Source organism: Gambusia affinis, linkage group LG01 (assembly GCF_019740435.1).
Source record: "Gambusia affinis linkage group LG01, SWU_Gaff_1.0, whole genome shotgun sequence".
Classification (NCBI taxonomy): Eukaryota; Metazoa; Chordata; class Actinopteri; order Cyprinodontiformes; family Poeciliidae; genus Gambusia; species Gambusia affinis.
The window spans coordinates 41333599-41356033 of NC_057868.1; the positions used below are offsets into that span (position 1 = coordinate 41333599).

The 22435-nt window shown below is 50.6% G+C and overlaps 1 protein-coding gene across 4 annotated transcripts in view; it reads right to left on the reverse strand.

Annotated features, from left to right (window-relative positions):
- plxnb3 (plexin B3) overlaps window positions 1-22435 on the reverse strand; it is a 41880-nt gene that overhangs the window by 8295 nt on the left and 11150 nt on the right. Inside the window, exons 2-15 of one of the 4 annotated variants that reach the window (XM_044131699.1) lie at window positions 16882-16939; window positions 7186-7590; window positions 6348-7080; window positions 3665-3844; window positions 2429-2557; window positions 2239-2339; window positions 1996-2128; window positions 1737-1896; window positions 1559-1667; window positions 1362-1467; window positions 878-1000; window positions 536-649; window positions 377-467; window positions 67-236 (exon numbers count right to left, since the gene is read on the reverse strand). In XM_044131699.1, coding sequence (XP_043987634.1) covers window positions 67-236; window positions 377-467; window positions 536-649; window positions 878-1000; window positions 1362-1467; window positions 1559-1667; window positions 1737-1896; window positions 1996-2128; window positions 2239-2339; window positions 2429-2557; window positions 3665-3844; window positions 6348-7080; window positions 7186-7574 — 2538 coding nt within the window. In that variant the 5' untranslated portion in view covers window positions 7575-7590; window positions 16882-16939. Of the gene's footprint in view, window positions 1-66; window positions 237-376; window positions 468-535; window positions 650-877; window positions 1001-1361; window positions 1468-1558; window positions 1668-1736; window positions 1897-1995; window positions 2129-2238; window positions 2340-2428; window positions 2558-3664; window positions 3845-6347; window positions 7081-7185; window positions 7591-13352; window positions 13667-13813; window positions 13835-16881; window positions 16940-22435 lie in introns of those variants that run through there. The other 3 variants (XM_044131921.1, XM_044131844.1, XM_044131778.1) reach the window with 3 other exon arrangements.

Here is a 22435-nt window from a genome sequence, read left to right on the forward strand (position 1 = left end):
CAGACCGGTGACACGTTTCCATGGCAACAAGACTTCTGCAGACCCACGCCCGGTGGGAGGACTCACCTGTGTGATCTGAGGCGTCGGACAGGTATCTGCATGTGAGCCGGAGCACGATTGGCTGTAAACACATCTGGGGGCGGGGCTTCCAAGACACCACACACAGCTGTACTCCTCAGGTACCGCCCTGCACTGCGAGCAATCTGATTGGCCGGCTGAGCAGTCATACAGGTGGACTGAAGAGAAAACATCCGTCAGGTCCGATACTGACGGAACCAGAACCTAAAGGTCTGATAATCTGAAATGGATCATGACTGGAAACCTGTAAAAATCTGTTCTGGTTCTACAGAACTGGGTCAACAGGTGAGTTCCTTACGTCTGAGTCCAGGTGATGCATCAATGCGTCGCTGTCCTCTACGCAGGTAGATGGCAGCAGAATACTGCAGCTGGCTGAGGCGGTACTGAAACTGGACAAACCGCGGCTTCAGGAACCTGAACTGTGGGAGGGATCTACAGGTGTGTGTGTGTGTGTTACCTGGTGGGGGCTGCAGGTGAAGATGTGTGTGTTGTCCTGGGTTTTCCTCACAGCAGCCGTCAGGTTGAGCTGCACGTCCTCAACCTCAACAACACAAACGTACTGAGCTTCGTCCTGGACGGCGGGACAGAGAGAAACTTCAGGACGTCTGCACGCTAACTGAGAAGCTAACAGGTGCGCTCAGTTAATCAACCTCCAGCCAATCACATCAGTGTCCTGGTCTCCATGGAGATGGGACCCCGCAGTTCCTACAGAACCTGACCAGGACGTTAGAGTCCGGATCTGATGTGGAGCTGAGCGGGTTCTGATCAGTTTGGACCTGATGGTTTTAAACGGGCTCACCTGGTAGATGTCCAGGTTTCGTCCCTCTAGAACTATAGTGGTGCTCAGGCCCATGGGCACTAAGGCAGAACCTCTCAGAGACGAGACCAGAGGGCAGGAACCGGAACCGGGACCGGGCGAGTCCTGGAGAGAGACGAGGACAGACGGGTGGACAGTCAGGAGGACGGACAGGTGGACAGACGGGTGGACAGTCAGGTGGACAGACAGGTGGACAGTCAGGTGGACGGACGGACGGACAGGTGGACAGACAGGAGGACAGACAGGAGGACAGACGGGTGGACAGTCAGGTGGACAGACAGGTGGACAGTCAGGTGGACAGACAGGTGGACAGACAGGTGGACAGTCAGGAGGACAGACGGGTGGACAGTCAGGTGGACAGACAGGTGGACAGTCAGGTGGACGGACGGACGGACAGGTGGACAGACAGGAGGACAGACAGGAGGACAGACAGGAGGACGGACAGGTGGACAGACGGGTGTCTCACGTTGTGGTTGAGGACCAGCTTCCTGGGGCAGCTGTGGTTGTGGGTGCAGATCTGATCCAGAGGACACCAGTTACACGTCCAGAAGGAGCCGATGCAGGAAAGACACCTGAGATAGAGAGAGACCTTCATCATCATATTATCATCATCACCCCTATCCTCCTCTTCCTCTCCTACTGTTTCAGCTACTGGACTCTTACTGGGAACTCTGGTTCAGTCGGCTGACGGCTCCGCAGTCGTAGAAGGTCATGTTTCCCATGGCGACGGTCACGTGACCAAACATCAGAAACACGGGCAGGACCATGTGATCTGTGGGGTCAGAGGTCATTCAGTAGCAGGTCGGAGCATCAGGGAACTCTGCAGGCGACCTTCGCTCACCGCTTCTGGGCGGCATGGGGGGGAGGAGCTCCGGCGCAGGTGACTGGCAGGTGAGCTCTGTTCCCATGACGACGGCCGGCTGGGGAGGCAGGCTCCCGAAGACGCAGGACAGAGACTCCGCCTCCTGGAGGACGGGCAGCTGGACGACTGACATGGTTACCTAGGAGACAAAGAGAGGACAAGGTAAAGAACCAGAACCAGAACCAGAACCAGAACCCGGCTCATTCAGCTCCCACTGCTCCCAGTCAGTCCATCTCACCTGGGTCTGCTCATCTCTGCTCTGATTGGCCGGCTGCAGGCTCTGCACCGTGACGCACTGATTGGTCCGTTCAAAGCTCCACAACCAGTGGTTGTCCAGCAGGTGGCGCTCACACTCATGTTTACGGGAACACCTGGACACCACAGACAGAGGACACATGTCTGCAGTTCCCCTGATGTCCATCAGATGGCACTAGAGGACCGTGAAGGACCATGAAGGACAGAACAGGTGAGAGAGGCTTACCGTCCCTCCAGGACACACCAGCCGCAGTACGGGTCTCTGATGGACAGACATGACAGACAGTCTGTCTGTCTCTCGCAGGACGACACGGGAACCTTGGACACCTGGGACAGACAGGAAGCGGATGTCCTGACTGGACTGACAGGGAAACGGGGACAGCAGAGGGACAGCGGGACGGACGCGCCTCTCTCACCCGGTCGTCGGTTAAAACATAAACGTGGCGTTGGCTCTCGTCCAATAGGAGGTCGGCACCGATTGCTCCGCCCCCGTCCACCGACAGGCTGCCGTACAGATGGCCAGATCTATCGGGGCGCACCAACACCTGCAGGACAGGTGAGACGTTAGTCCTGAACAGAAACCTCTACCTGCTCACAGGTGAGCTGCAAAACTTTTAAAAGAAAAAATGTATTTAGTTTGACCAGAACAGAAAATTTAATGATCAAATTTTCGTCTCTTGTCCTTTCCATGTTTCACACTCCGCCTGCGGTGCTGTGATGTCACAGGAACCTGGATTCCAGGACCGCGTTTGGTTCCTGGAGCAGGTTGGCATGACAACGACTTCCACCGGAAGTGAGGAATGAGCGAGGAAACGAGGAGCCACCGGGAGTTTCTGTTACTAATCAGTGATGGAGACGGAGCAGCAGAGTGTGTGTGATTAAATATTAACACGCTGAATCAAAGCTGAGCGCTCATTAACACACCCTGCAGGGTCGTCCTGCAACATCATTACCCACAATCCACCTGGGACAGCAACAACCAATCAGCAACAGAAGCCCGAGAACGCTCCCAGAGCCCGCCCCCGAGCTAAACACCTGTTCACCACACACACACACACACACACACCAAACCACACACACACACACACACACACACACACACACACACACACACACACACACACACACACACACACACACACACACACACACGCACACACACACACACACCAAACCACACACACACACACACACGGGCTGCTTGCAACCACTCATCAATAATACATGGTGGGTGTGGTTCTCCCGGATCAGAACCACACCCACGGCGTAGTTCTGATCCGGGAGAACCCTCAGAACCAGAACCACTCAACCGCTGGTACCACTGGTTCTACTGACTCCACAGGTTCTACTGGTTCCACTGGTTCATGTTCAGTCAATATCATCCTGGATCCGCTACACCTGAAACGTCCACCATACCTCAGCCGTCTGGATGTTTGAGCCGAACCGTACAGGAAACGGCTGCCTGCCTGTGCTGCAGACCCTCCAGCCCCCACCGACCCACAGAGGCAGCAAAAGAGCTGCGGCCGTCCCCCCCCGCGCCCTCCCCCCCCCAACTGGCCCTCCATCTCCTCCCCAGAGGAACTTTACGATGACCTCTGGGGTCACCTGATGGGGTGACTCTGGGTCTACAGCGCCACCCTGTGTGTGTTCACCTTGTGCAGACGTCCGTCTCGATCTCCCAGGAAGGCGATGGTGTGTCCGACCTCTGTTGCTGCGGTAACGGAGGTCAGCTGGGTGTTCATCGTGACGGTGGGCGGGACTCCCAGGGGAACGGCGCTGGCGATGGGGTTGGGGGTGTGTTCCCCCCCACACGGGTAGTCAGACAGAGACTCCTTTAGAGTAGAGAGACACAACATGATGTTTACATGTCGATGTGCACACACACACACACACACACACAGTCTGTCCTGTATTTGGGTCAGATTGGCCTGCAGCTGCTGCAGATGATCCCAGGCCACCAGCTTGACTCAGAGTCTGCAGTTTCACCCCAGCAGAGCAGCAGGAGGCTGAAGGGCCGACAGATCCGGGCTCATGGGACAGAGGGGCGGAGCTAATACAGGGGCGGAGCTAATACAGGAGGGGCGGGGCTAACGGAGGAACCAGCAGGAAGAGACTGCTAAAGAATGATCTTTAGTCCGTTTTCCTCCCGATGGTCCGGTCGACCCGGTTCTACTGGAACCAGAACTCCATCATCTGCTCCACCTGCAGCTGCTGTGGTTCTGAGTCAAACCAACCTGTTCCCCTCCTGGCCTGTGGGGGCGCTGCACCAACAACCACTGAAGGAAACCACACAAAAACCTCTGAAGACACTGAGAGCAACTTCCTTCTTCACCAGGTGGAAACAAGATGGAGGCATCAGATTTTAGTGTTGGAGGATTTCTCTTTAGTCTTTGGCTGAAGACCAGGAGACATTTCTCCCACAATCCTTTGGAACAGACGCTTCACTCATGGTCTCAGTTTTATGGTTTGCTACCTTTTCTGCTGATTTTGCTTCACTGACCCCTGCAGAGCTTCGGTCGGAAAGCTGGATTTTAAACTGATTACTGCTCAGCAATGCATTGTGGGTCCAGGATGAACATCAATTGCTGCACTAGGTAACAGGTAGACGAAACGTTTTCAACCCTCCTGTTATGTTCGTTTCTCAGGTACAGCAAAAATGTTCGTGGGTCAATTTGACCCGGGGAGTGTTTAATTATGCTATAGTGTCAGAAACCAAAAAATTCCTCCAAAACATTTCTGTATCTGATTATTAACTCTTTTACTGACCATTTCAATCAATATTTGTGCAATGATGGATTTTTATTTCTCAGAAATTAAGGATTAATGACGACAACCTACTCACTTACCATTAGGACATAAAAAATTGAATTTACATTTTTATGTCCACAGAAAAAAACCTAGACACAAAAAACAATAATTTCCTTGAAATTGATCTTTGGTAAATTTTTTATATTAATTGAACTTGACACACTGTTCAGGGTCAAATTGACCTGCTGATTAAAATCTAGATAAATTATTCATGCAGAGAGTTTTTATGTCTTCCTCCATTTCTGCAGAGTCACTCAGTGGGTGAAGTTTATCCACGGGAACAGAAAAGATTCCTGTCAAATGTTGTATGAACACCTGCTGAATCACAGTTTTCTTGTGAAGTAAAGACAATAGTGAGAAAGTGTGTGTGTTGTGTTTGTGTGTGTGATGAAATATGGTTCATAGCTGCAAGGAAACATATAGAACTGAAAGTTTTTAAAAACTTTTTGCTGTTTAACCTGACGGCCGGGTTAAATTGACCCGAACAGTACCTATGTAAAATGTAGACCCAGGGCTTGGGACAAAAGTGTAAAATGAATAAATTTTCAGTTTATATGTAGAGTGCACCTATTAAGACAAATAGAAAACGTTTTATGCAACAAAAAAATACTTCCAATTATTTTCAAACATTTTTTAAACTTTAAAACAGGTCAATTTGACCTGGAACAAAACAGGAGGGTTAAATATAGCAAAAATGCTAAAGCACAAAGCTAACAATTAGCTCCACTAAGACAGAAAGCATGAAGGACATAGGTAAATTTCAAACTGTTCACTGTATAACTAGGCCTGTCGCGATAAATGATAAATCAATTAATTGAACGATAAAGTAAAACTATCGACGTCATTTTAATTATGACACAATGGAAAATGTAGGAGTGAACTAACGTGTAGTGTGAACTATTGCACCAGGTAGTCGATGTTCCATCTTCTCTATTTAAATCTAATGATTACTGAAGGACAATATGGTTTACAGACTTCATAATCTGAACACTTTTGGTTGAATCCAGTATTTATTTACACTTTGGTGTTTTTATTCATCTTTGTTAATGGAGACTGAGAATCCATTTTATTTTTGTTTTTGGTTGTTTTGTTTATTTTATCAGTTCCAGTGTTAAATGTTCTTTTGAAAATAAAGTGTATTTATCTTTGACAGGAAATCACATGAATTATTATATCATTTCCATTAAATCAGTGTAAAAAGGTCTTCAAACAATATTATCGTTTATCGCAATAATTTTTAGACAATTAATCGCTCAGTAACATTAGCTATGGTGACAGGCCTATGTATAACAGATCCAATCTGGGTACAGAACAGGTGGAAACGCAATGCTGCAAACAAACTTCATCCGCTTCAAAATAAGAGCATAAGCTAACCCTAAGCTAAAAATTAGCTCGGCTATTAGCATAAGTATCCCCACTGGCCGTTTTTGATTACAGCTTTGAAACAGTTTTCAGGGAACAGGTTTATGAAGGCTGTAATAAAAAAACGTTTTCAAGTCTCACCACCAGGGAGAGCGGCGCTTTTACCTTCGGGAGTTTCAGACACTTGGATGACACGGCGTACTCGATGTAGGCCTCTTCCTGCCCGCTACTATCAAGCCCTCCCTCTGTATAGCACACTTCCTGCGCCCGCCGCATCGTGGCGTCCAGGTCCTTCATCGTATAAACGCAGAGCGCCGAGCGGCTCGTTGCTATGGGTGTGGACGCCTGCCCTGCCGCCATGACGACAAACAGTGCCGGTGTACCTGACAGGTCTCCTAGCCACGCCCCCTGAGCCAGGTTGTAGCCGCCGCGGCACAGCAGCGGCACCTCCACGTAGGAGTAGAAACTGCGGTCGGAGGCGCAGAGCCGCGAGGCGTAGGTCCTGTACTCCTTCGTGTGCCTCATGTCCCGCCGTGAGAACAGGAAGTAGATGTGGTCGCCGTGGGCGACAGCCTTCACAAAGTGGTTGTTGTATTCGGAGTAACTTCCCACGACGAGTTTTCCGAGCTCCTCTTCCTGGGAGAAGGCTTTGCGGGGCGGAGCCACAGGGTGCAGGCGCCGCGTTGTGATTGGTGGGATGTCCCCAGGACCCCGGCTGGTGTAGCCTCGACCAACCAGCAGGAGGCGCAGCTCGCCGCTGGCCTTGCCCACTTCCTGTTTGCTCCGGGTGGTTATCACCACGGCAACAGTGGAAATCCGAGGGTCATTGGCCGCGACGTACTGAGTGTCAACGGGGTTGGAGGTCCGGTAGATGAGCTGAGAGATGTTGGACAGACTCCTGCAGAGACATGATAGCAGACTGGGGTCAGAGGTCACCACACTGATCTGGACACTCAACTGCTCATTCTGACCACAGTGGAACCCAAACCAGACTGGGACTCACCGTTTCTCACAGATTCCTTGGAACAGTGAACCACAGACAATCAGGCTTCCTGGCCCCGCCCCCAGCTCCGCCCCCGGCTCCAGAAGCAGCAGCTTGTTGTAGTTGTGAGTGGGCGTGGCTGAGGGGCAGTCCTGAGCAACGATTGGTGGGAGGCAGTCCGGAGAGTCCAGGAGAGGGCCGGTTTTAACATGTGACATCACCTCCAGGTCAGAGGTCAGCTGATACAGGTGGTCGACTCCGCCCACAAACAGCTGCCCCGCCCTCGGGTCCAGCAGCAGGTGGGACAGGGGGGAGCCCTCCAGCTTCACCCACTGCATGGAGGCGTCTGCAGGAGGGAGGAGGAGGAAGAGGAGGAGGAGGAGTGAAGAGGAGACGGAGGAGGCCAACATGGCAGCTCCTCTTTACCTGCAACAGGTGAGAACAGGAGACACTATGAGGGAGGAAGGCTGGACATCATCTATGGCGTCAGTTTTCTGCCATAATTGGAGAGCACACATTGTCAGTCTGAAAGCAGGACTTCGTGTCTTTCTTCTCAAAATGGTAATGTTTGTCTGCTCTCTTGCAAAACTTTCTGCTTGGAACAGAAAAGTACTGTCACCTGTCACCTGGTTGCGCTATGCAGCCGGACCACAGCCTGTCTGTCCTGAGTGAGCAGCGAAAGCAGCTATTAGCAGCTATTAGCAGCTGTTAGCTAATAACACCAAACCTTCACCAATAGTCAGAGCAGACCCGTTTCACTCTGTGTCCACATTGCAAATAAATCACATAAAGCTGAGTAGCTATTGATCAATGCTCACCAGTCGCTATGGCGACTTGCTACTTCAAATCCTGACTCCCATTGGCCAGGCGGGAGAACAGAGGTGGGGAGGAAGGGAACGCAGGCTCACCCACTAGACGGAAACAAACGCACCCAGTACAACACTTGCATTCTATTGGCTGAGAGGTTGCCAGGCGACGGTACGTTTCTGTTCCAAGCGTGAGCAGAAAATGATTGGTAAGCCAGCAGAGAGGTTTGCTAGTGGAGATTTGATCGGAGCAGAGAGACGAGTTGTGAGCAGAAAGATTTGAGAGCAAAAGTTTGGAGTTCAAGCATCACAAGTTTTGAGAAGAAAAACATGAATCCTGATTTCAGACTGACAATGTGTGCTCTCCAGTTATGGCAGAAAAATCCCTCATAATCATCATCATCAGTTGCTAAAATGTCGGTTCGTTTTCAGTGTCTTTGGGGGCGGAGTCAATCTTTCACAGCGTTAGTCGCACTTTAAGGACACTATGGTTACCGACGGTCATGTGACCTCAGAAACAAGGCGGAGCCATCAGCAGGCCGAGACCAAGCCTCAGGAACCAGGACTGAATTTCTGACCCATCAGAACCAGGTCAGTGACAGCCAGTAACCAGAGTTTTCTTCAACATATCTGATCACTGATATGTTGACGGATCCGTCTGGTCAGCTGATGGACCGGTTCTGCCCACAGAGTCTGAGCGGCCACTGGCTCAGTCTCTGCAGAACCCGACCAGAACCCGACCGGGACCGTGATGCGGCAGCAATGTTTCATGGACATGAGGAGATCCACCTGAGCAGGTGAGGCTGAGCCCTGCAGCTCCTTCACTCGCTTCTCCGTCTGACTGCAGCAACGTCACCATGGCAACCGCCCCCGTTTCCACGGCACACTTCAAACGGGGATGTTATGGGACTCAGAGCCGGGTGCTAAACTGGGTTAAACTGGTTCCGGTGTTCCTGCAGAACCAGAACCATTCATAGGATCAAAACGAGCTGCAAAGTCCCGGCTGGAACCAGAACCTGGATCTGGGTTCCGGCCTGTAGGTGGCGTCATTCACGGTGTTGGGACACAATAGCAGAGGAGGGAAGCTGGAAGCCGAACTCCAGCCTCCAGTCTAGATCTTTCTCTTCTTAAAAACCCACAGAGGCAAAAACCTGGAAGGCTGCGATGTTCTGAACGCACCTGGAGACACCTGAGGGAACCTGAACGCACCTGGAGACACCTGAGGGAACCGGAGGAAACCTGAACACACCGTCAGGCTCCATCAGCACCTGAATGGGTTCGGTTCTGAACCTCCAGTTTCTCAGGAGAACAGACCCAGTTCTCTGGGACAAAGGTTGCTGGTTCTGATCCCAGGTGGGTTCTCTGACGGTTCCGGACCCGACAGTAACTGAGCTTGGAGTCCAACTTCAAACGGGTCCAATCGGACTTTCCTTCAGAACCAGAAGCTGCATCAACAAACCGAACTCGTAAAGTTCCTCCAGAATGTTCCATTATCTTTTCTCTTTTGCAGTACCGGAACCAGCAACAGAACCAGAACCAGTCCACAACATCCGGACAACCCGACCCAATAGAGCCAGAACCAAACCCGGAAAACCATCTTGAACCTCAGGAGCCCAACAGGTTCTGTTCTGACTGAATGGTTCCCCGGTCCAGAACAGGACATGGTGGAACCAGAACCAGCAGCAGAGACCCAGAGGAGCTGCAGCTCCAGGTGCTTCTGGTTGCCACGGTAACGCTGGATGCTGCAGCAAAGCGGTTTACTCTGCTAATCGCAGCAGTTTGTTCTAAACTCAGCTTTTGTTTCAGCCGTATGCTAATGAGCAACGGCTGCTTTCATCACAGAGAGGTGATGATTACAGGCTGCTTCACCTCAGGCACACACACACTGACACACACACACTAACACACACCTCCACCCACATATTATCTCTGTGGTTTTTCTGCCGACTTGCTCACTCTGTCTTCAAAGAGCAGAAACACACACACACACACACACACACACAGACACACACGCGCGCGCGTGCGCGCCGGCCGTGGAGCTGCTGCAGAATGTGTTCCTCTGCTCTTCATTTTCTTTGTTCATTTCCTGTCCTTCCCTCGCGGCGCTCCCTCCCTCTGCGCTGCTTCTCGTCCTACTTTCAGTGAGAGGAGCCGCTCCGCTGCTGCTGATCCAGAACCGGAGCCGAACCGGTTCTGGATCAGTTCTGGGTCGTTTTCCCCCTGGAACCGGCTTCAAACCAGATTCAGAGTCTGTCCTCATCACTTCTTGAATCTGGTTCTTCATAACCAACTGGGTCTCTGCAGAACCTCAGGACCCGACCCGGATGACAGGATGGGTGTATTTTCCATCTGTCAAATTGTGCATTTCTGCAGCCAATGGAAACACAGCGACTGGGTTATTAAAAACTATGTAAGATAAACAATCAGCCTGCTTTAACTGATCCACACCTGGACCGGAACCAGAACAGGAGGCCGACTCACCAGAACCAGAACCACTCAACCAGAAAATGGCTTCCATGGAACGTTTGAAAGACCAGAACAGAGATTCAGATTTATTCATATCCCAAACTTGCTGTAGCATCAAAGTTATAACAGTTATAACAGTTTGGGTCAGCAGTCGTTCTGCTGACCCAAAAGAACTCAAAGACCCGTCAGGACAACTGCCAAGACAAAGTTCTGAGGAGACAGCAGTGGACCACTACAGAAGATTCTGGTCCGGTTCAACCCGGACTGAAGCTAGCTACACGGTGGTGGGAGTGTGATGGTCTGGGCTACTAGAGGAACCAGAGAAGATCCAGAACCAGAGGGATCCGGTTCCCTCTGGTTCTGGATCAAATCCCACCAGCAGGTTCAGTTCAAGCAGTGAGGAGGCAAAACATTCACCATACAGTAATCTATCAATAAGATACCAATACTCCACCAATAACATACCAATACTCCACCAATAAGATACCAATACTCCACCAATAACATATCAATACTCCACCAATAACATATCAATACTCCACCAATAACATATCAATACTCCACCAATAACATATCAATACTCCACCAATAACATATCAATACTCCACCAGTTCTCCGCCCAGAAGTTTTGTTTTCTTTGTTTTCTTTGTCTTCCTGTTCTTCATCTTTGTTTTTTTTCAGAGACGGTGTGTTTGTGTGTTTCTCTGTGTGTGTGTGTTTGTTTCTATTACCTTGTGGGGACCATCTTCCTGACACCACGTTGTGGGGACCCACTGCTCCTTGTGGGACCGAAGCCTGGTCCCCACAAGGGGAAACGCTGTTTTTGGGTCAGGGGTCACATTTAGGACTAAGGTGTGTGTTGAGTTTTGGTTGGTTAGGGTTAGGCTGTAGAAATGAATGGAAGACAATGGAAAGTCCCCACAAAGACAGTTTCTCTGTGTGTGTGTTTGTGTGTGTGTTTCTCTCTGTGTGTGTGTGTGTGTGTGTGTGTGTGTGTGTTTCTCTGTGTGTGTTCTGGCTGTTTGACATAAACACGTTAACGCTCAGCAGGATTTCCGTCACAGAAGGAAAAGTCGTTTTCCTAAATGTCTTCAGATCGACGCGGCGCCATCGTCAGGGTCCCAACAGGAAGTTAATTTGTTGCCGTGGCGACACAGATCGTTCCAGCAGGAACACAACGTCTGAAGGCAACCCGGTTGGGCAGGGAGAGCGGTTAAAAGGTTCCGGTCGGATCAGACTGCGCTCCCACCTGCTGGGCTCAAGTTCTGGTTCTGGTTTGAACACAGAACCATCAAGTGTTTCTGGATTGGACCTTAGGACCCAGCAGAATAAACACCAGAACCTCTGCGAGAGGCTGAAGGTTCTAGTCCGGTCCAGTTCCTACAGAGACTGATGATTCTAATCGGACTGGCCCGTTTTCTAGATCCTGCTAACTTCACCAGGTCAGAACTGGATCAGAACCAGAACTCCTGATAGAAACCTTGATGCTGATGTGGAACCTCAGAACCTCTGGAGCTGGATCCAGTCAAACAGAACGGAACCGGTCCCTGGATTTTGTGGAGGAGGGTTCTGGTTCTGGACCAACAGGACCGGCACCTACCCGACTGGTTCTGGTTCTGTTCCTTCAGTTCTCTGCAGCTGCTGCGGCTCTGAAGCTCCACAGACTGAATACTGATCACTGCAGACATGAAATATTAATAACTACAAGACTTTGATACCACGCACACACACACAGAGAGAGAGAGAGAGAGAAACACACACACACACAGGGAGAGAGAGAGAAACACACACACACACAGGGAGAGAGAGAGAGAGAAACACAGAGACACACAGAGAGAGAGAGAGAAACACACACAGAGAGAGAAACACACAGTCAGTGTGATCAGAGCAGAAAGGTTGATGGTCGTTAATAATATTGATGCTGATTCCATCACTCTGACTGTGTTTCTCTCTCTCTCGGGGTGTGTGTGTGTGTGTGTGTGTGTGTGTGTGTGTGTGTGAGATTTGCGCCGCCTCGTCTTTCATCACCTGGCTTCGGTGCACTGACGCCGTTTCCCTGGAGCCTCTGGCGCCCCCTGCAGCCCGTCAGATGACGGACCCTCAGCTGTCTCCAGGTGTTTGACCTCTGACCTCTCAGAAGCTCACCTGAACGTTTTCTGCTGCTGCGCCCACATCCCATCCCACGATGCTCCTTAAATTGTTGTCATGGCAACAAACAGAACGCTGCAGCAAAAACCTGCACAAAACGGCGCCGATCCCAGATCCAGAACCAGGTCTAAGATCCGGGTTCAGAGTTTTCAAGATGAACCAGAGGAGAACCCTGAGAACGATTTTGGTTCTCCATCTTCAGAACGTCAACAAGAACAAGAGGAGGAGCCCACACCATAAGCCCCAACACGGTTCTTCTCCTACTGGAGAGAAACCAGAACCGACCCAGTGGAGGAAGAGGCCCAGAGCCAAGGAAGACTATAAGACCAGAAAACACAGAGAAGTCTGGGCTCCATCCAGAACAAGAACCATGTGGGCCAGAACTCTGTACCGTCAGCCCTGAAGGAGCGGAGGAACCGGTCCAGGTCCTAGTCCAAGTCCTGGTTCGATCCAGTTGTACTTTGTAACTTTTATGAAAATGGTTTTACTTTGTTTAACCCGTCACCATGACAACCACAAAACAACAGGAACGTTTTTTCCTCTGAAGTGAAACAAAGACGTTCTGTTCTGCAGAACGTCAGTTCTGCTCAGTGAACTCGTTCCGAAGGTCTGTTGCTGTCAGAACCCGGATCTGGACCGGATCTGGTCCCAGACCAGACTGAAGAAGGAGCGTGTGAAAATCTGAAAAATGAAATATCCGCATGTACCGAACCTCCAACCATCAGAGAAACAGAGCGGCCTGCAGCAGGTTCTGAGCTGGAGACTCACCTCTGTTTCGGCCCGGTTCTGATGAGCTCCTCGGCTCAGAGCGGCCGTCTCTGAAGTTCTGTTTGTTTGCTGCCAGAGGAAGTCATCAACTTCACACCTAGACAGCTTCTTGGATTCCTCCAGCATGACAACTTCCTGTTGCTGCTTCCGCTTCGTCTCTGTAGCAGAACAAAGGACCAGCAGAACCAGCAGAACACTGAGACCTGAAGCTGACCTTTCAAAATAAAAGCAGGTCCACATGCCACAAACTGAAGCACAAAAAGGTCCAACAAGAACCTCCCTGGTTCTGTTGTTCTTCCTCTCTAACCGGATGGCTGGATGCTCTACAACCTTTCAGATTAAAAGCCCACAGAGTCACTAATTACCTCAGCAGCTTGTTAACGAGGCGGCTGTCAGTCCGACCAATCAGAGCGAGAGACATCCACACACACACAGAAAGAGAGAGAGAGAGAGAGACTCACCTCCGACGTGTTTTCATTCCAACAACAGACTGAGAAAGAGGGAGAGGGCGTGCGAGCAGCTGTCATTGTTCTGAGAGAGAGTGGGCGGGGCCTAGCGGCGAGGGGCGTGGTCAACTCATTAATATTTAAAAGGTGATGGGGGGGTCAGTGAGCACACCCCTCGGACTGGTCCAGCTGCTCCAACCAGTAAAACCAGTTCTGACCCAGTAGGAGCAGTCTAAACCAATCAGAACCAGGTCCAACTTTTGCAGACACCCAGAACCTGCCCACGGTTCTGCTGGTTCCGTCTGTCTGACTGAAGCCGGGTTCTGAGGTTCTGTTCAGGCTCCGCCCCTTCACCTGAACACCGGTCCTGGTTCTGGTTCTGGTTTCCCATCTGGGTCCGTTCCCCCCGTCTGGTTCCAGTCTGTTCTGATCCGGCAGCTGAGAAGGTTCTGTCATCTGATTGGTTCACAGCTGACAGGTCCCAGCAGGTAAGAGTTCAGGTTGTCACGGTAACCGCCGAATGTTTAATGTGACGTGAAGAGAGAGTGTGTGTTTAGTCATCTTATCTGTCACACACACTGCCGGTAAATCATGTGTGTGTGAGCTCAGCTGGGAGTGTTTGTCCATGTCGCATCAGGAGCCTCATGCAATATTTATTAGTCTCTCTCACACACACAGGGTCCCAACCATCCAGAGTCCTGATCCTGTTCCGGATCAGAACCAGAGCTGGGTTTGGGCCTGGAGCGTCTCATCCACAGAGACAGCAGGACAGCTGAGGACGCAGCAGCTGGCGTCCATGAGGCGATTGCAGATTTCTGCATTAGCGTCCAAAACGTCGCATTTAAATTCAGCCTGCAGAGAGTTAGGACCCCCCACACCCACACACCCACACACACCCACACACACCCACACACACACCCACGCACCCACACACACACATACACTCAGCTGCCTCCCCACCCCAACTCCACGATGAGCTCTGTACTCAACCTAGCATTTCTGTCAGCCGTCTTCATGGAGACCACGCCCAATCCGGGCCCAAGTTGTCATGGTGACGTACCATTTAACTGCGCTAGTATCCTCTGGCTACAAGGTTTCCATCCGTCATGTGAACTTTTAAAACATCAGAAAAGATAAAATGTGAATTACCGTGTTTCCATCTACAGCTTTGGAGAGAATCAACCAGGTAAGCAAAACTTTATCAGATGTGATAAACAAGAAGTAGAGGTGGCTAGATGGTGGCTAACTAGCATGGAGCAGAGAACGTCCTTCTCTAGGTTTGGTGCCTCTGGTAAGGCACAGAGCCACCAGTAGATGGTGGTGTTCATTGTGTCAGAATTGATTTCATAAATGTTTCTCCCCTTTACTGCAGTGACTCCATCCATCCATCCTGTCCTGGTCGGGTCGTGGCGTCAGCAGCTTCAGTATGGAGGCCCAGTCTTCCCTCTCCAGTCTCTTCTTCCAGCTCCTCCAGGAATCTCAAGGTGTTCCCAGGCCAGCAGAGAGACATCGTCCCTCCAGCGTGTCCTGGGTTTCCCCTCCTCTGGTGGGACATGAACTCCTCACCAGGGAGGCATCCAGGAGGCATCCTGACCAGATGCTCCTCAACTGGCTCCTCTCGATGTGAAGGAGCAGCAGCTCTACTCTGAGTCCCTCCTGGATGACTGAGCTTCTCTCTCTAAGGTAGAGCCCAGACACCCTACGGAGAAAACCCATTTCGGCCGCTTGTATCCGCGATCTCGTTCTTTCGGTCATGACCCAAAGCTCATGACCATAGATGAGGGTGGGAACGTAGATCGACCGGTAAATCAAGAGCTTTGCTTTTTGGCTCAGCTCTGTCTTCACCACTGCAGTGACTCTTTTTTATAAAAACAGTTTCCTGTTTTCATCAAGTTTCTACTGTGATACTACAATATGCGTCGGAAACAACCTGCTGATACATCATGGGTAATATTCCCCTCTGAAGTCAGCACTTGCAGCCTGCTAGCGCCACCTACAGACTAGAGGAAGAGTCCAGCTGCAGCCGGGTCCGGATCCTTGCAGAACCGGCCCACTGCCCACCAACTGGACCAGAACCAAAACTGGCGAACAAGAAAAATCCTTTATTTTCTCAAAATGGGAAAATTTCTGTGCTTAAAATCAGAATATATTCTAATATGTTATATTAAACTACATCATTATGTTATAAAATATTATTATATTATTATAAATTATATGTTACATTAAGTTTTAACCTGATGTGGGATGTGTGGGTGTGTCTGAGTGTGTTTCAGGTATTTGGGGGAAACAAAGAGTGAAGGACGAGTGAAGAGGCTGTGGAGTGTGTTCCTGTGTGTTCCTGTGTGTGTGTGTGTGTGTGTGTTCCTGTGTGTTCCTGTGTGTGTGTGTTCCAGTGTGTGTGTGTGTGTGTGTTCCTGTGTGTTCCTGTGTGTGTGTGTCAGAATTGATTTCATAAATGTTTCTCATTGAGGTGCGGAGTTGTTGTGGGGGAGGGTGTGTGTTGGGGGTTAAAGGTGACGCTCGGTAATTGGGGAGGAAACGGGAACGTCCAATCAAGCAGCTCCATTCGTTGCTCTGCTGCTGCTGAGGAACTACGGCGGCCCAGGAGGGACACCAAGCCCTCGGTTAATTGAGCTTTATTAAAGTCATCAGTCTGGATCAGAACCGACTGCAGCTGACGGCCCGACAGCCAATCAGAACCAGGCTGCAGGTCACATGGTCTGACAGAGAGAAAATCTGGAAACCAGCTGCTGGTTCTGGTCGGATTCCCTGAGGTCCATCTGAGGCCAACAACCTGAAAACAAACTCTGGACCAGAACCAGGAAGCTGAGCTTAAAGGTTCTGGTCAGTCAGAACCCAGCAGCCAGGTGAATAGCTCCATCCTAACCCGGTTCTGTTCTGGTCAGTCTGGGTCGGTTCTGGTTGATCCAGTTCCAGCAGCTTTGTTAGAGACGACCTAATGTTCTGGTGAACAGAACCAGTCGGAGTCCAGAACCAGCAGACCGGGTCAGAGGAACCAGAATGTTACAGAACAGGAAGACTTTGCCATAATGACATCACCCGTTGCCACGGTAACCACCCACCTGCTGAGACAAGGAGATCTGAGGAGGAGGAGGAGCCTTCGTCATCAGGGGGCGCTTCCTGCAGGAACACAGAGACACGCATCACTTCCTGTTCCAGACCGGTCCTGAGACAAACCCAGAGTCTCCAAACAGAACCAGAACCAAAGTGCAGCCCGGACCCGGCTGGAGTCTACTCTGGTTCCAACCCGCCGATTTGTTGGGTCGCATCAGAACTTTAGAACCTCTGATCAGATTGGACAACTGTCTGCAGGTCATGAAGGGGTCCGGTTCAGCCCGGTTCAGTTTAATTCGGTCCGGTCTCCATCTGCCTTCAAGGTCGCCTGTGAGGTCACGCCATGAATCACTTCCTGTTGGCTCATTAGTGCCGACTCATCAATCACCATGACGACCAAGAGGATGCTTAATGAGGCTGCAGCTGTTGCAGCTCGGTTCTGGTTCTGATGGGTTCTGGTTCGGTTATCTGTAACATCAAGGTGATGTCAGAACAGCAGGAAGTTTATCAGAACCAGCTGATCGGTAATTGGGGAGGAGTCCGGTCCAATCAAGCAGCTCCAGATTTCTCAGTGTTGCATCAGCAGACGACAGAACCTTTCATGTTAGCAGCAGGAAGCTGAAATGGGTCAAACTGTGTCAGAACATTGACTGGAGTCTGCAGCAGAATGGACCGACCCTCTACGACAGAACCAGAACCCTGCAGGTTCTGATCAGAGCGCTGCAGAACCAATTTTATTTCTTCTTCAGAAACTGATGCTGATAAATAGGCCACCCAGTGATTTAATGCCTATTAAAGCTGCTCACACACATACACACACACACACACACACACACACACACACACACACACACACACACACACACACACACACACACACACAGTCAGTAACACACACTCAGGACAGATTAGTTTGCCTTCCTTCATTCACTAATCTCTGCAGTTAATCTGAAGCTGCAAACAGACAATACACAGCTGGAATCTGCATTACAGAGCTCACACACACACACACACACACACACACACACACACACACACACACACACACACAGTTACATAAACATGTAAACACACTCCATAGGTTGCCACCTTATTGTGGGGAAGGGGTTTCAGTGTCCAAATGATACTAGGAGCTATGCTGTCGGGGCTCCATGACCCTGGTAGGATCACCCAAGTCGAAGAGATGTGGGTCCCTCTTCCCATCGGCCCACCACCTGTGGGAGAAGCCAGAGGGGTCAAGTGCAGTGTGGGATGGGTGGTGGCCGAGGTACGTTGGGGTTTACTCCGGTGAACAAGAAGGTAGCCTCCCTCCGCCTACGGGTGGGGGGACGGGTCCTGACTGTCATTTGTGCTTACAGGCCGAACGACAGTTCAGGTTATCCACCCTTTTTGGAGTCCCTAGAGGGGGTACTGGAGAGTGCTCCACCTGGGGACTCCCTTGTTCTGCTGGGGGACTTCAACGCTCACGTGGGCAATGACAGTGAGACCTGGAGGGGCGTGGTTGGGAGGAACGGCCCCCCGATCTGAACTCGAGTGGTGTTCTGTTGTTGGACTTCTGTGCTCGTTATGGATTGTCCATAACGAACACCATGTTCAAGCATAAGGGTGTCCATATGTGCACTTGGCACCAGGACACCCTAGGCCGCAGTTCGATGATCGACTTTGTCATCGTTTCATCGGATCTGTGGCCGTATGTCTTGGACACTCGGGTGAAGAGAGGTGCGGAGCTGTCCACCGACCACTACCTGGTGGTGAGTTGGCGCCGCTGGAGGGGGAGGAGACGTTCCCTGCTAGGAACGTCTGGCAGACTCTCCCATGAGATGGAGCTTTAACTCCCCTACCTTCACAGAATGAATCTTGAGGTGGAGGTCACTGAGTGAGTGGACCATGTTCCGTGCCTCCATTGTCGAGGCGGCTCATCTGAGCTGTGGCCGCAAGGTTGTCGGTGCCTGTCGCGGCGGCAACCCTCGAACCCGTTGGTGGACACCTTCGGTGAGGGAAGCCGTCAGGCTGAAGAAGGAGTCCTATCGGGCCTTTTTGGCCTGTGGGACTCCGGAAGCAGCTGATGGGTACTGGCGGGAGAAGCGGCATGCAGCGGTTGCTGAGGAAAAAACTCGGGCATGGGAGGAGATTGGAGAGGCCATGGAGACTTCTGCACAGCTTTAAGGTGATTCTGGTCCACCATCCAGCATCTCAAGAGAGGGAAGCAGTACAGCAGCAACACTGTCTATAGTGGAGATGATGTGCTGCTGACCTCAACTCAGGACATTGTGGGCCGGTGGGCAGAAAACTTCGAAGACCTCCTCAATCCCACCGACATGCCTTCCATTGTGGAAGCTCAGCCTGGGGACTCTGGGTTGGGCTCTCCAATCTCTGGGGTCGAGGTCGCCGAGGTGGTCAAACAGCTCCTCGGTGGCAGGGCCCCGGGGGTGGATGAGATCCGCCTGGAGTTCCTTAAGGCTCTGGATGTGTAGAGTTGTGTTGGTTAACGCGACTCTTCAATATCGCACGGACATCGGGGATTGGGAGACTGGGGTGGTGGTCCCCCTGTTCAGAAAGGGGGACCGGAGGGTGTGCTCCAATTACAGGGGGGTCACACTCTTCAGCCTCCCTGTCAAGATCTATTCAGGGGTTCTGGAGAGGAGGGTCCGTCGGATTGTTGAACTTTGGATTCAGGAAGAGCAGTGTGGTTCTGGTTCTGGTCGTGGAACAATGGACCAGCTCTACACCCTCAGCAGGTCCTGGAGGGTTCTGGGAGTTCGCCCAACCAGTCTACATGTGTTTTGTGGACTTGGAGAAGGCGTTCGACCGTGTCCCTCGGGGAGCCCTGTGGGGGTTCTCTGGGAGTATGGGGTACCGGGCTCCTTGATACGGGCTGTCAGGTCCCTGTATGAGAGTTGGACTCTGCCAGGGCTGCCCTTTGTCACCGATTCTGTTCATTACTTTTATGGACAGAATCTCTGGACCAGCCAAGGTGTTGAGGGGATCCGTTTTGGTGGCCTTAGGATCAAATCTCTGCTTTTTGCGGATAATGTGGTCCTTTTGGCTTAATCAGGTCGTGATCTGCAGCTCTTGCTGGAGCGGTTCGCAGCCGAGTGTGAAGCGGCTGGGATGGCGATCAGTGCCTCCAAATCCGAGGCCATGGTCTCGAGCTGGAAAAGGGTAGAGTGCCTTCTCCGGGTCAGGGGGGGTGTCCTGACCCAAGTGGAGGAGTTCAAGTATCTTGGGATCAGTGATGGCATAGTTACTTTGAAAAAGTAACTTTAATCGGACTACTGATTACTCCTTGAAAAAGTAACTTAGTTATATTACTGACTACTAGATTTGGAAAGTAACTAAGTTACACTAAAAGTAACTTTTTAGTTACTTTCAGCAGCTGCTAACAACAACACTCCGCTTCCTGTGAAAATCACATTGATCTTTGCTAATACTTAATTGTCAGCTATTTTATAATGGCAACATCAACAATGTGTCTCCACTGATAAGGTTGAACTGAAGAGGAGATTGTACAAAAAACAGTACAAAAAATAAAAAACGTGAGTAATTTGTGTGGTCCACTGTTTGGAAAACTCTAAGAAGGATTTTAAAGCCCCTCCTCCCTCCCCCAGCCTCCAGGTTCTGCGTTACGGCCCTGTGTTTGGTGTCACAGCGTACAGATCTCCTCCTGCAGCTCCACAGTTCAGATTGCTGCACAGATTTGTGACACTTATCTTAATATTAATAATTAAAATGGCGTTAAGTTGCCATTATAATCATTGCCAATTACGGACACGTTTATTCGTGGCTGTTTTCATGTTTATTGCGCTGTTCATATTGGTCTCAATGTTTGCAGTTTTCTGGAGCGCAACGCGAAACTCGACGTCTTTCAGAGGTAAAACATTAAGTTGACATTAACAAAGACACAGCGGGACGGATCATCCGGGAAATGATGAACAGAGAGAGACTGAATAAAACTACCTTAATGACGGACAAATTCTGGGATTTATTATGAGTCTCTGATTATTTCCAAACCCAAATGAGCAACTTCACGTTCAAAAACGAGCCAAAAAAGGCGCAACCCGCCGCTCATTAAATCTGCGACTTTAAAAAATGAAGCCCAAAGCCGCTTATAATAATCGGACTTGGCGACAGAAACTCAAAATAGTTCCAGTTTTTCCACCAACAAAATGCGCATCTCCCTCCATTGTTTACATTTCTGTCGCATAGAGACGTCGGTCACTCGACAAGACGAGTAGAGGAAATACAATTAAATAACAAAAGAAGATAGTAACGCAAAAATGATTTTGAAAAGTAACTGTAGTCTGACTACTGGATTTGAAATAACAACGCGTTAGATTACTGGTTACTGAAAAAAGTGGTCCGACGTCAGTAACGCGTTACAAATTAACGCGTTACTGACATCACTGCTTGGGATCTTGTTCACGAATGGGGGAAGAAGGGAGCGGGAGATCGACAGGCGGATTGGTGCAGCGTCTGCTGTCAAGCGGGTCCGTCGTGGTGAAGAGAGAGCTGAGCCAAAAAGCAAAGCTCTTGATTTACCAGTCGATCTACGTTCCCACCCTCATCTATGGTCATGAGCTTTGGGTCATGACCGAAAGAACAAGATCACGGATACAAGCGGCTGAAATGGGTTTCCTCCGTAGGGTGTCTGGGCTCTCCCTTAGAGAGAGAAGCTCAGTCATCCAGGAAAGACTCAAGTAGAGCTGCTGCTCCTTCACATCGAGAGGGGCCAGTTGAGGAGCATCTGGTCAGGATGCCTCCTGGACGCCTCCCTGGTGAAGAGTTCATGTCCCACCAGAGGAGGGGAAACCCAGGACACGCTGGAGGGACAATGTCTCTCTGCTGGCCTGGGAACGCCTTGGGATTCCTGGAGGATCTGGAAGAAGAGACTGGAGAGGGAAGACTGGGCCTCCCTTCTGAAGCTGCTGACCCCACGACCCGACCGGGATAAGAGGAAGAAAATGGCTGGATGGATGGATGGAAACACATCCTGTCTGATCTCAGATAAAGTTCACACCTGCAGGCATCGCCTCACCTGTCTATAATCTGTATCGACTGTTACCATGACAACCTAAACATGTTTGGACTCCTCTGGTTCTGAATTTAAACGGATCTCTGTTTGTCCCAGATGCATCCAGGCAGCTCGATCTGGACCCAACTGGAACCGCAGACATCACTCCCCACAATCCTCCACTGCATCTCCATCACATGATCAAACTGACACAGTGGAGGTAAACATCGGCCCGATTTCTCTGATTGTACTAGTCCCGACTCGTCAGATCGGTGTCGACCTGCCAGATCGGTTCCAACTCATCAGCCTGGTACCGACCCATCAGACCGCTTGACATCGGGTTCCTGAGGAGTCTGAGTGTTTCTAAGTTTGGTGAAACTGAAGCTGCTGAATGGAGACAGCTGCACCGCAACATACCAATTATACACACACACTGACACACACCCAGTGAGGAGCGCAGGGTGATGATCAGCCTGATGCAGCCACATTATTCCCTCGCCTGTAATCTGCACCAAGCCGTCATTTAAAGGGACAGTGCAGCATTCAGAGCA